The sequence below is a fragment of the Lissotriton vulgaris genome, chromosome 6 (genome assembly GCF_964263255.1).
Source record: "Lissotriton vulgaris chromosome 6, aLisVul1.2, whole genome shotgun sequence".
Classification (NCBI taxonomy): Eukaryota; Metazoa; Chordata; class Amphibia; order Caudata; family Salamandridae; genus Lissotriton; species Lissotriton vulgaris.
Genome location: NC_141694.1, coordinates 126479195 through 126493426, shown reverse-complemented (window position 1 = coordinate 126493426; position 14232 = coordinate 126479195). Strand labels below are relative to the sequence as shown.

The window sequence follows — 14232 nt, the reverse complement described above, 5'->3', positions numbered from 1 at the left end:
GCGACAGAAGATCCTCCCCGCAGGGGAAGTCTGATAGGAGGATTGATGGCCGTACACAGGAGCTTGCGGTACTAGACTAATCGCGCCCAGTCCGGAGCCACAAGAACTAACTTGGGCCCAGTCGCGCTTGATCTTCTTGAGCACTCTGGGCAGAAGTGGTACAGGTGAAAAGGTGTACAAGAGGCCGCAGTTCCACACGCAAAAGGTGTCGCCGATAGAGTGCCTCCTTAAAAACTCCCAAAAACGTGCTTTACTGCTGACATTGCTTGTTCAATTCGGTGGCGAACAGTTCTAACTAGGGCTCGTCCCACCGCTGAAGGAGACCTTGCACTACCTCCGAATGAAGGCGCCATTCGTGATTGACCAAGCACTGACGGCTGAGTTTGTCTGCCCTGGCATTTAGAGAACCCGCCAAGCGTTGAACCACCAGAGTCATGCCCTGATGTTTTAGCTATGTCCAGAGGCGAAGAGCTTCCTGACAGTCTACAACCCCACCCCACCCTGTGTGTTGCAGTACCACATGGCGGTGGTGTTGTCCTAACACCTGCACCACTTTCCCTTTGAGAGAGGTAAGTAATGTCTTCAGTGCCAGTCAGATTGCCCAGAGCTCCAGCAGGTTGATATGGGAGCCCGGACTCCGCCGGAGACCAGACACCTCTGATCGCCACCTCTCCAGGATGGCCACCCCATCCCAGGAGTGACGTGTGTGTCACCATGTTTAGATCGGATTGTGGAAGGGAGAGGTATCTGCCTCTGACCCGTTTGGTTTGTTATCCACCACTGCAATTGTCGGGATCGGAGTTTGGTGTTGAGTGAGATCGACCTTCCCCAGGCCTGGATAAGTGGGAGTCCACCGGGGCCAGAGCAGCTGACATCGAAGGCCTAGAACACGCGCTCGCCAGCGGAGACAGGCAACCCAAAGACGAGGTGTAAGGCCTCTGAGAACTGTCGAAGTTGGGCAGACGAATAGCCAGACAACCAGAGGGTGTTATGTTATGCTATAACAAATTTATAAAGCGCACGTACACCAAGATTTCATGGCCCTATTCTGAACTGGTCGCGGCTGAGACAAGTATTAATCGTGTGCTTGTTTGAATAACCATGTTTTGAGAAGTTTCCTGAACCGCAATAGTTCTGTGCAAGACCGTATCTCCAAGGGGAACGGAATTCCACAGCTGTGGGGCCAGATATGCAAAATGACAACCTCCATGTCGTTTCCGGTTGAATTTAGGAGTGACTAGCAGGTGGAGATGTTTGGAGCGAAGATCCCCGGTAAGGATATACCTAGATAGCAGATTGTTAATTAATATGGGACTGTGGCAGTTTAAAGATTTAAAGATTAAGCAGCCTGTCTTAAAAGCAGAGCGTTGAGGCAGTGGGAGCCAGTGTAGTTTTTTTATGAGAGGTCTGGCTGATTGCCACCTGGGTGGCCCCACTGGGGATGCTGGTCAGTGACAGAGTGTGACTGACGGGATGATGCAGCGATGTCCTGCTCCTTCCTGGGATGAACAAGAGGACCAGAGTCATGACTGCCGTGCCTTTCCACTGAGGATCGGTCTCTGAAAGGCATGCTCACAAAACAGTTGACCGTGGGGACACACGATCTAGACCCCCTCCAAGTGACACTAGGCAACAGGAGGGGGCAGGGGACACTGATGGCCCAGCCATGAAGACGTTCATGGCTCTGGATTTTTCCTTCCTCCAAGAGGACCTACAGACAATGCAGATACAGCTCTCTGCAGATTTGAAAGAGGTACGAAGGGACCTGGAGAACGTAGGAGACCAGGTCGCTGCATTGGAGGATCACAAATCTGGAAGGGAAGAAGAGATGGAGCTGATGCAACAGGAGACTTTCAGGAGAAACATATAGAGCTACAAGCACAAACAGAAGATTTAGAAATGTGGTCCCAGCGAAATAGCGTATGAATCAGAGGAATATCAGCTCACGTGGAGGGAGAGGATTTGTGGGGTTATGTCCTAGTAGTGTCTCGTCACATCCTGGAGCACGACGACTGAACAAATATCCAAATCAACCACATCCACCACGTTGGGCTGCCCAGAGGGGGGAATGCGCCCCATGCGGACATCTTAGAATGTGTGCATGATTTTCAAATCAAAGTATCACTTATCTGCCGGGCGAGGGAGACCCCACCCAGTTCAGTTTCGAGGTTATACTCTAGCGCGCTATACCTGGTCTGCTCTCCACAAGCATAGGTAATACCGCCCTATCACACCATCTCAGGGAGAAAGGGATAGACTACACCTGGAGCCCCCCTTTCGCATCATCTTCCGCTATGAGGGTAAGCTGAGATCCTTAAAGGAGGCACTAGAGATCCTAGGCCTTCAGGAGGCGACGACAACAGAGATGTGGACTAATTTCCCAGAGGGTACTCAACGCAAGCAACACCACTGGCATAAAGCTGGGAAACCCTCTGAGACACAAACCAGAAAGCTACAATGGCTAAGGAACGGCAGGAGGTGCTCACCACGCTGTCTCGCTTAGTGGGGTCGCAGGATCCCAACTAAACGGTTACGATGGACCTCGCAGGGAGGCTCCGGACGGCAGAGTCTAAGAGATGATCTTCTGCAAACGCTGCTTCTGAGAGATGGTTTCAGAAGTGGAGGAGTTAGCGACACTTGTGAATCCTAACAGGTTGACGTCCCACTCCGGATCTCGTATTTTGATGAACTGATGTCATTGTCTCAAAAATAGTTCTCATGAGTTGTTAATCCTCGAGTACAGGGATTTTTTTCCTTTCTTTTCACTCCTCCACACCCATTTCGTATACATCACTGCAGCAGAGACGCGTATGTCTGCCCCGCGGTTTGGACAGCTCTTATTTTGACTACTTCCATATTCGCTGCGCCAAGCAAAGAGCCCATGACATGAGCCAGCTTATGGACCTGAAAGGCCTCAATGTTCGAGGCCTTAATCACCCCGTGAAGCGTTCAGCAATTCTGTTACTTTTACAGCAATCAGGGGTGGGGTTGGTTACGGGAGGTATGTATGCTTACTACAAGAGACTCACCTGCTTCCCAAAGACACTGCCTGCATGCGCTCCTGTTAGTTTCCAGTCAGCTATGGTATTTAGGCCCCTCAAAAAAGAATGGGATAGCTATTCTATTCGCCCGGAAGTTTAATGGCAACATTTCTACAATAGCTGTATCCTCTTGGCAGTGAGGATACAGTGGGGCTCCGTTTCCTTTACCCAGTCAAACATTTATGCCCTCAAATGAACGACTGGAACCTTTTATTCTTAATGCCCTAGCAGCAGTGCTTGCGACCCCGGACTCAGCAGTGCTTGAAGGAGAGGGGCGGCTGGACTTTAACTAGGTCATGGATCCCGCCCTCGATCGCTCCTGTTGGCGCTCCGCATAAAAGGGGGCCTTTGTGACATCTGCATCCTGTAACAAGAGACTGCACCTTTTATTCGGCAGCACATAAATAATACGGGCATATTGACCACTTTCTCACATCCCGTAGCTTACGACTAGAGTTGGTGATGTACGCATCTTCGGACGATGTCATGAGCACGCAGACACATCAAGTCGACAACTTTGGCCTAGTGACTCCTGATGGCGACTGCACAATGGGCTGGTGCAGTCCCCTGCTAGACTGTCAGCAGACCCATTTCCCTCCTTAATATCGACGCCAAGCTTTTCACCAGAATCCTCGCTACCTGCCAGGACCCACTTATACCTGGCCTTGTCGATCCTGAACAGGCTGGCTTAATTCTGAGACCGGGGGTGGGGGACAATACCAAGAGGCTCCTGCATCTCACAGCTAACACCCAGAGGTCCCGCAAAGAGACGATATTCCTATCCATTGACGCTGAAAATGCGTTTGATCACGTTCAATGGGCCTACCTTTTTGAAACGCTATGCCACTGAGTTCAGGGAAACATTTATCAGGTAGATAGGCTGTATCTATAGCGCCCCTGGAGCCTCCGTCCGGGTCAATGGAACATCTTTGGCTACGTTGCCGATAACTTTGGCCACCCATCAGGTCTGCCCACTCTCGCCACTTCTCTTTGAACTCTACATGGAGCCAATGGTGTAGCGTATTCGGGACAATTCACAGATCGTGGGCATTCGGTTTGGAGCAGATACTCATACTATCAGCTTATATGCTTATGATGTTAATCTTTCTCTTGCAAACCCAATGCCATCTTTGCCAGCCCTACTGCACGAAGTGCGGATAGGTCTCAGGGTTAAAGGTTAATCTCACTAAATATCAGACGTTGAATCGGTTCGTTCCTCTCCCCCCCACGATGGGAGGTTAAGAGCCCAGTTTCCCCTGAAATGGGCGTCAAATTCTCTGCCGTTCCTGGGCATACTGCTCAGTTCCACTATACAGAAGCTCTGGTGGCAAACTACAAGGCACACCTCGTCCAGACTAATAAATCACAAGCCTCCTGGAGTAGCTGGAGGCTGGCCTGGTTGGGAAGTATTGTGGTTGTTAAGGTGACGGTGCTCCTGCATATACTTTATAGCTTTCAAACACTGCTGCTGTCCCCACCTCCCACGGTACTACGCTCACTACAACTTGCCATCAACAAATTCGTCTTGGGAGGGGACACCACATCTCCCAATTAAACAATTAGCACAGCCCAAAGGTGAAAGCGGTCTAGGGCTCACCCTGATACATCGATACTTTCAAGCGGCACACCCTGTTATTTGGTGGAGTGGAACCAATCTCCTTTTCGAAAAAACACATTGGTCCTTTATGGGCCAGACAGCCGCAGATGTGCATATATCTGGCGGTAAGCGTGGCTCCCACTCAAACTCAGTGTTTGGGGTTTGTACTCTTCCCCAATAAAAGCTCTGACGACGAAAATGTGGGAAAGCGTTGCCCTTAGACGTTCCTTCCCTGATGTTTCAGATTGTGGACAACCCTGAGCCCCCCCCCCCCCCCCCCACCCCCCCCCCCAAGGGTGCGGCTAGGTGTTGAGCCGATGGCGAAAGCAAGGATGGAAGTGGGTGGGTTCTCTTTTGGACCCTGATGGGATCATTCCTTTTGAACAACTCCAACAGGACTATTCGCTCTACAGAGCAGATTTCATTATTTGCAACTGAGGCACTGGGTGACATCTCCTGAGTACAAGACAAGTGCATCCTGGCCCTTGCTGTGTTTGAAAAAAGGCTGGTGCGCAAGGGAGGCAAATATTGCCTCATTTCTGAATTCCATGCTATGTTGTCAAAAGGGAGCAATAGGCACAAAACTAAGGGCCAGCTGCGTTGGGAGGGGGAACTGGGGCACTCGCTCTCGGAAGAGTACGCCAACATTTCTTATAGAGCACATCACACAATGTAACGGGAACAGAGACAACTTACAAATTAGCCTCATACTGGCACCTTAGTTTTACATTAATTTCAGAACAAAATGTATACATTTAAAATGTGTTCTGAGATCCTACACAGAGTTAACTAATCATTTTTATGAATTCCATCACAAAGAAATAACACCTGTTCATTCATATAGCACACCCAGTTAAGTATGAAATAAATCGTGCAGGTTGAAAGCTACTAAGGTTTTTTTATTTTGTGAATTCTTCCCCCAAATCTGCTGGTTTCTCTATATCTGAAACACCAATTCAAAGTTTAGAATTATAGTCAATAAAAACTTTGAAATCAGTACAAAACTACTAATTCACACACAATATATGTAAGCACATGCTTAGTTATAGGCTGTAGCTCCTACCTCCATGACAACAAAATATCTTTTCATCAACAATCGCTGCAATGGGCAGACAGTTGAAACAGTCCGTAAATGTCTTCCAGAGCTTGATATTAAACCGTCGTTTGCCTGTAAAAATAAAGGAATTTACCACTATTGCAAGAAGGAAACAACAAAAACTGTTTTTAGATGCAAATAAATCACTGATTCAGAGAGAGCTCAAAAGGACACTTGTCTCGTCATATACACTGTAGATTATCTTTCCAATCTTCAACAGACATTAGACCAGTTGTTAGTGAGTGGACATGACAGAATGGAGTTTTACAACATCTAGCCACACACTTGAGTGCAAACATTCTGGACAATAAAAAAACAATCTCTCCACGAAGTAGTCCACATCTAAATGGCACATGAAACAGTCATTTAACGTGTGACTTAAAGTTAATAGGGCAGAGCATTGAAAAATGCTTATAATGCTTTTAAGCAGTTTATAGACAAAAAACAGTGTTCACATTAGTCTTGGACAGACGAAAATATCTGTGCCAAAAGACTGCAGTCTGGCTCATTCAGCCCAACCTTAAACATTTTCTGCACGATGTAATAAACAAATGCTCCTACTTACATTCATCATAGAAGCCATAAATACGATTGATACTGGCACACTCATGGTTTCCTCTTAAAAGAAAGAAATTCTCTGGGTACTTAATTTTGTATGCCAAAAGAAGGCAAATAGTTTCCAACGACTGCTTGCCCCGGTCGACATAGTCACCCAGAAAGAGATAGTTTGCTTCTGGCGGGAAACCTCCATATTCAAATAATCGAAGCAAATCTGTGTATTGTCCGTGAATATCACCTATAAAAGATAGAGACATTAGCAGTACATCCAAGCAATATCCACAAGCAAGTCTACTGAACATGTGGTAACAAGGAATAGTAAGTAGAATAAGCAACATGAGTAAAGATTTTATTTTATATTTGTTTTCCTAACACAACACACACCACATGCATCTGTGGAAAGCATAGAAAAAACATTTGACTTTTCCAATGCCTCTTTCCATGGTTCTACCGTAACTTAATAAAATAAAGAAATGCTCAAAATATGCGAAACAATTTTGCCAAAGAAATGAAGAGTTAACAGAAAATGATCAGCAAGCATGCACACACAGGTGAAAATATTGGGGTGGTCATTTTAGTTTACTGAAAAGCCAGTCCCAGCACACGGAAGTACATGTGATCATGCCTCACAGTGACAATACAGCGGACAATTGTTTTCACATTTTTAGTTTACCACTCCAAGATGTTTAAATGAACCGCTCCAAGAGGGCCATTTATCAAGTGTGTGAAAGCACATTCTGAAGAAATCTGTAATCTGGTATCAAAATGCAATTGTCTGTGCCCTCCTAAAGAAAAAAATGGTAATAAAACGAGATGATAGGGAGGGTTAGGAGAGCAACGGCGGGATATGTAGCCATGGATGAATTGGGGATGGGGAGAAACAAATTAACAGTGCCGAGGAGAGTTGTGAAGGTGGGGAGAGCCACAGAGGAGCTGGGGGTAGGGACAAGGGGAAACAAACAAGAGGAAGGAAAATCACTGGATAAGAACCAAGAAAAGGAGACGGACTATAACCAACGATCAGCAATATGCTAACTTGAATCCCACTGTCAATATGGATAAGAACCAAGAAAAGGAGACGGACTATAACCAACGATCAGCAATATGCTAACTTAAATCCCACTGTCAGTACTGGTATCGTACAAAATAAACAGACCTAAGAGTAATTGTTTTCTAAAAAGATTAGTCGAGAACGAATTGTCAAGAAAAGACAACGCTGCAAGTCTACTCCCAAATTCCTCTTCGAGGGTTTCTACCGGTCAAATTATAATGTCCTGTAAAAGTCATGTGATAACAAAAAGTGCAGCTAGTCTTCCAACAAGACAGTAACTTTCTGAGAATCTTCCCTATTCCACCACCAACTAGGAACAATCTCATTGTAAGAGGGGGTGGTCTTAAATTCGAATCGTTGTTGCTCATCTCTGTGGAGATCAAAGTTAAGGGATAAATCTGTCTCTCCTCGGAATTTAACTGCACTTGACACTACTGTACTCTTGCCCAATAGTGAGACCCATCTCCTTGCTTATACAACCTTATTGGAAATCGGGGTGGTGATGGACGGAGCATCTGAACCAATCAAACACTCCCACCCAGTCAACAGATCTGGGTTTAATCCATCACCGTTCTTTAGCCCACTCTGCCACCCCAGTTCAGACATGGCCATATGCAAATCAGTCTGACCCTGTGCCTCATGGGAACAGTCCAGCCCGAACTGCAAAGCCATGCCTTCCATGGGCCGGATTCAAGCTTCCTAGGACCGGTTTCAGGCATTACAGCCTTCTTCGGCCAGGCTTGCTTGAATCCAGTGGCAAAGTGAGCAAGGGACTCACGTCTGAGCATACCCTGCCAACTTATGGCGAACAAAGCGGTACTAAAGGGGGTGGTGATGGACGGAGCATCAGAATCAATCAAACACTCACACCCAGTCAACAGATCCGGGTTTAATCCATCACCGTTCTTTAGCCCACTCTGCCACCCCAGTTCAGACATGGCCACATGCAAATCAGTCTGACCCTGTGCCTCATGGGAACAGTCCAGCCCAAATTGCCGAAGGAGAGCCGATCGATTTACTCTGAATATCTGAGGGCAACAAATTCCAAAGCTTGACAGTACAGGCAATAAAGCTACGGCCACCCCAGTTAGCTCTTTTGAATCTGGGTACCATCAGGTAATGAGCTACTAATTATCTAAGTAGTCTGTTGGGTGTGTACCATTGGAACCTTAGTTTGTAGTATTTAGGTCCCACAATATGTAGTGCCGTAAAGGCAATACAGAGGACCTTTAAATCTATTCATTAGGGCTCGCCTGCTGATGCGCTTTTGCGCATAGCTGGCGAAGCTCTATAGTGGCTTAACCAGAATTTAACTACTGGCGATTCCACTGGCGATTCCTTGCAGTGCATGTGCTTTTTAACTCATTGCGCAAGCGCAATGAGTTAAAATGCGCGTGCACAGCATCAAATCGTCAGCTTGGTGCCGCCAGCAGCTCTTTCCGCTCTGCCCCCTGCTGCATCAAAGGCCTTTTCACGGCCGGCCGGCCGTGCTTTCAGTTTCACGGCCCGCCAGGTCGTGTCTCTCGTTTCTGCCGTGCTTGTTTTGCTCTCTCTCTCTCCTCAAGTCCTCCAATGCATTTCTCTCCCTGCCCGCAGCGTGCCCCCGTCTAGCCTTTTTTTTTGCTCTGTCTCCTCAAGGCTTCCCCGGCGCTCTCGCGTATTATTCCGCCAGCTGCAGCAGTCTTGTTCTGTCTGAACGAGCAATAACAACATCTGAGACCAGCATTGCAACCGACCAGTTCTTATCCTTCCTTGGAAGAAACTGTAGCGCTGTTCTTTAACGTAAACGACAGACGGATGCCCGTGCACAGTATGTTCGCTGGGGAGCCTTGGGATTACAGTCTCAGGATTATCCCTCCTGGCAGGTTTTGCATCTGCACCCTTTAAACACAGTGTTTAAAAAATTGGGGGTTAAGAAGGGTCCTTCACTTCCCTCCGTGGGTTTGAGGTAGCCTCAATAACGTTCTGTTTACAGAGATGGGGCTCCTCCTCCAAATAGGGCAGCTGCACTATGCACGTGGGGAGGATGTTGACACTTTTCCACACCCTCCCCAGGCGTCAACGTTAAATTAAAGTGGTGTGGTAAGCAGCTGTTGCATTTTGTGAACCCGCTCGCGCCCCCAGTAGACAAATACACTTTTGATGTGAAAATCTGCACTTTTATAAATGCCATCCTGCGGGCCGGCTTCTGCCTTTGGGGCAGGGGAGCTTTGAAGTGTCTAGTGCTTGGGTTAATGAACACATTAAATGCTCCTAATAGGAAGTGGGCTCTGATATCACTCCTCTGACTGGCCCACCTGCCTGGGCGGCTATTGTCCCCTTCAGTCGAGCACCATTTGCACAATAAAGAGGGGGCCGTTTGATCAACAAGCTTCCCCTCCGTACCTGGCGCCAGGGAGTCACACACCTACGGGCTCATCCACAGACCCCTGGTGATGGCTTCTAAATACCCCTTAACACCTGCATATCCTACAGAGGGGTAGCGACTGCCCCATAACCATGCTTTTTGGCAGGGTAACGCTGCACGTGGTATGTTGCCTGTGAATTAAATCAAGCATACAGGAGTAGTTTATATAGGTCGTATGCGGTTTAGTCAGGTTCACAGCCTCCCGTGTTTCAGCAGATTAGGTGATTTAGGCGGAAGGTGAAAGCGATTCTCAGAATCACACACTTTCCCCAAGTGAGAAGCCAGAATTAAATTGTCTCTTCGTGGTTTCTGACAGCTTAATCACTTTACCTAACGCAGTCAGGCAGGTGTGACCTACTGACATTTAATGGTTAGCAGGGTTGCAAACTTTACTGCGCCTGGTAATTACCTGATGCGATAATCATCCTTCCTATTCTAATTACAACCCCTGTGCAAATAGGTGCTTGCCTAGTGTTCACAATTTAACGGGCACTTATAACCAGACCGGTAGCGCCTTGTTAGTACAGATGTAGCATTACTTGCTTGTTGAAAACACTATCCTTTGGACAGCTTTTACAACAAGATGGCACACATTCCACATAATATGCACAGCCTGACACAGCACATCATGTCGAGGTACATATACTTTATCAACACATTTTGTGGCTGTGAACTTTATGGTAAATGTGTCTCTTTGAAATCTGAATGGAGATGTAAGCCATGTTAGTGAATATATTTTATGCTACACATTCTCATACATCAAAACTGCTTAGTAGCACCTTATGTTGATGACGTGGACTGTTACAGAGCGCTGCTTGGACTTGGCGAGCAGATGTTAGCGCAACCTTCCTTTTTGGCAAAAAAAGTACAACAAACCCTTAATTTAGCAATTGATTCAATCAGCTGGTTTACGAATCGCAGATAAACACCCCATTAAACAAACAATGATCCCCAGTAAAAATACCATTGTCACTAACCTGCAGAAACCATTAACCGCGTCACATGAAACACATTAATGGCCCGATACATAAAGACTTCTGTACAAATGTATGACCTGAAGTGCGTATACAAGTTTAAAAAAAAATATATATGGTTTTAGTTTTCAGCGCAACAGCTTCCAATTCATAACATATACATTTACTATATGGAACTACTACACTGCCATGGACACCTGACACTACCATCATAACATAGTTGAGATGACCCATCCAAGGTAGCCAATTATTTCTCACGCCTGATGGCTCTACTTTATTTGTTCGGCAGCATCGAGAAAAAAATGGAACTGGGTATCAAACAATTAATTAAAAAAAGGTTTTTTCAAGGGCCCCAACCCAGTTGAAATTGAAGGGGTTAACTTGTTGAAATGGCATCCACCAGGAATAGAAAGAGCTAAAGCAGGTGTGTGCCACTACTGTGGACGCGTTTATAAGCAGTTGCACGCCTGAGCCCTCCACATAGGCACACGTGCACGCTCTCTCGCACTCACACACACACGCATACTCACATGCAGGCTCTGCTCTCTGTCTCTCCCCCTCTCACACATGTACACTCTCTCACACACACGCACTCTCTTTCACACACACCCACGCACGGACAAATGCCCGCTCTCGCTCTCTCACATGCATGCACGCACACATGCACGCTCTCTCTCCCTCTCACACACACACAGACATACACACACCCACACTGCCAGGACTCCAGAACTGGTGGCGTGGTGGGGGTAGTGCGTGGTGTGCAGTGCCGAAGCACCATTGACTCCTTTCAGGCCTCCAGCACTGGTGGTGTGGTGGTCTGGTGGGGGCAGTGTGCAATGCCGAAGCACTTTTGACTTCTGCTATGCATGGTAAGGTATTTGCGAGCGTGGCAGTGCCTAATCTGAACACCTTCACTGCTCTCTCTTGGAGCACCGAAACACTGCTGTGAATAGTCACAATATGTTCGTGAGTACAACCCCCCCCACACACCCACAACCCCCCCACACACCCACAACCCCCCACATACACCCACAACCCCCCCCACACACACACACACACAACCCCCCCCCCCCCCACACACACACACAACCCCCCCCCCCCCCACACACACACACAACCCCCCCCCACACACACACACACACAACCCCCCTCCCCCCCCACACACACACAACCCCCCCCCACACACACACCCACAACCCCCCCCACACACACACACCCACAATCCCCCCCACACACACACCCACACACACCCACAATCCCCCCCACACACACACCCACAATCCCCCCCACACACACACCCACAATCCCCCCCCCACACACACCCACAATCCCCCCCCCACACACACCCACAACCCCCCACACACAACCACAACCCCCCCCACACAACCACAACCCCCCCCACACAACCACAACCACCCCCACACACAACCCCCCCACACACAACCACAACCCCCCCACACACAACCACAACCCCCCCCACACACAACCACAACCCCCCCACACACAACCACAACCCCCCCACACACAACCACAACCCCCCCACACACAACCACAACCCCCCCCACACACAACCACAACCCCCCCCACACACAACCCCACATACACAACCACAAGCTCATAAGCTCAAATACATTTACATACATACACGCGCACACACACACACACACACACACACACACAACCACACAACCACACAACCACACAACCACAGTCGTCAGTGCACGTTTTTACCGGGCACAAACACCACCAGACGTTAGTGCACGCTTCCACCAGGCACACACCGCCAGACGTTAGTGCACGCTTTCACCAGCCACACATACCACCACCAGTCAGTGCACGCTTTCACCAGTACACACACTACCAGCCATCAGTGCACACATCAATTGCTAATGCATCCTCAATTAACTATTGTAGCAATCCCAGTATGGCACACTTTACTTTTAAACATTCATCTAAAGCGCAACATGCCACCATTGCTACAAAAATAAATTCACTTTTTTTGGCCTACAATTTATAGACTTTTGTTGCAATTGGTGTTGCAATATTTAGCAATGCCAATAGCTCAAACTTAATTAATGCGAGACCTATTGCATTGCAAATGCTTGTTTTTTAATGGGAAGCCAAAGAAGCTGGGAGAGTCCCTGGTCAGTAGACAAACTCATTTCCCAGGACTTTGTGCACGGTCGCATTCTGAAAAACTTGTTTATGTAAGCATCTTTCCTGGATGTTAGTGGCATTGCAATAATCAATGTTAGATATTACGAGGGAGGATACAAAATTTTTGCGAAAATCAGTCGGAATGAAAGGAAGGATTTTCCTAAGCATATGTATCATTAAGAAGGAGGAAGAGGTAATTGCATTAACATGCCCATCAAAAGAAAGATTACAGTTTGAGAACTCCGAAGTTCCTAACCTTGGATACAGGAGGGGGCACTCGACAAGACTGGATATGTCCCAATAGGCTTTCTGAAAAGCCCGTAAAACTTTACAAACCATTTTGTGCACAAAAGTAACTGGTTTGGACTCCTGAGAACAAGTGAGATTTGTCATTTGTGTGTGACTGCTCATTTGTCATGGACCTGCTTCTGAACAAGCCAGAGTTTTTCCAGTTGATTCTTGGGTCGCTCAAAAGAGGTCCTCATGCTGATCTACTGGATTAGCACGGTCACCTTAGATCCTGGCTGTCGGAAGTACATTTCAAGGGTGTTTTTTCTACCAGTTTGATCAGGTGAGGGATATTTCATTAGCACCCATATATTGCTCCTAAGTTTCTATCCGCGGTCACTGGACTATGGGAGAGTACTCCTAAAAGGAAGGCAAAAACTTTTCAGACAGTTCAGGAGCGGCAGCAAGTCAACCGTTTGCCAAGGGCTCTCTGGCGAGTATACAATAGTAACCAAACCTAATTCTGGGTCTGAACTTCCATTCAGTAGGTGAAGTGAGAGAATTTCCTCAAAATGACAGTTGCAGAATGAAAGTTAGAGGAAACAAGTTTTCCCCCATCTTTGTTAGATCAAAAGACACAAAACAGACTCCTTGGTCCCAGATTTCAGAGACTATCCGAATTTAGTACGCTGTGGGGTGGTAATTTGGAATATTTTCGAAGAATTATGCAATTCTCAGAGACTATTTCCAATTTATTAAATATTTGATTACTCCGCAAAGGCCTTTGATGGACCATGTGACCGAATAGCCAAGGAGCCTTTCTATCTTTGGAAGTCGGGTCAGGCTGGCTTCGAGGCACAATGAGATAAATGGACAGCTGTAACAAATATACCTTTCTAGACAGGGTAGAATATGTAATGTCATCCATGGCTAGACATCAATCCAACTCAGTTTTCATGTCTGTGGCAAGCGCACTATAATCACTTCTATGCAAACACAGGTAGTGGAAGATTAAAGCATCCTGTGAAAGATGGCTGTGCCCCACAGATGTTCCATGATTTTTTTAAATATCTCTGTGCAGAGTTAGAAAGGAGAAGGGGCTGAGGGTCAGGTGAGAGCCCCC

General features: G+C 47.2%; 1 protein-coding gene across 1 annotated transcript in view; it reads right to left on the bottom strand.

Moving 5' to 3' along the window:
• PPP1CB (protein phosphatase 1 catalytic subunit beta) overlaps positions 1-14232 on the bottom strand; it is a 235241-nt gene that overhangs the window by 119391 nt on the left and 101618 nt on the right. The window contains exons 3-4 of the mRNA XM_086926133.1: positions 6300-6530; positions 5702-5806 (exon numbers count right to left, since the gene is read on the bottom strand). Coding sequence (XP_086782259.1) covers positions 5702-5806; positions 6300-6530 — 336 coding nt within the window. The remainder of the gene's footprint in view (positions 1-5701; positions 5807-6299; positions 6531-14232) is intronic.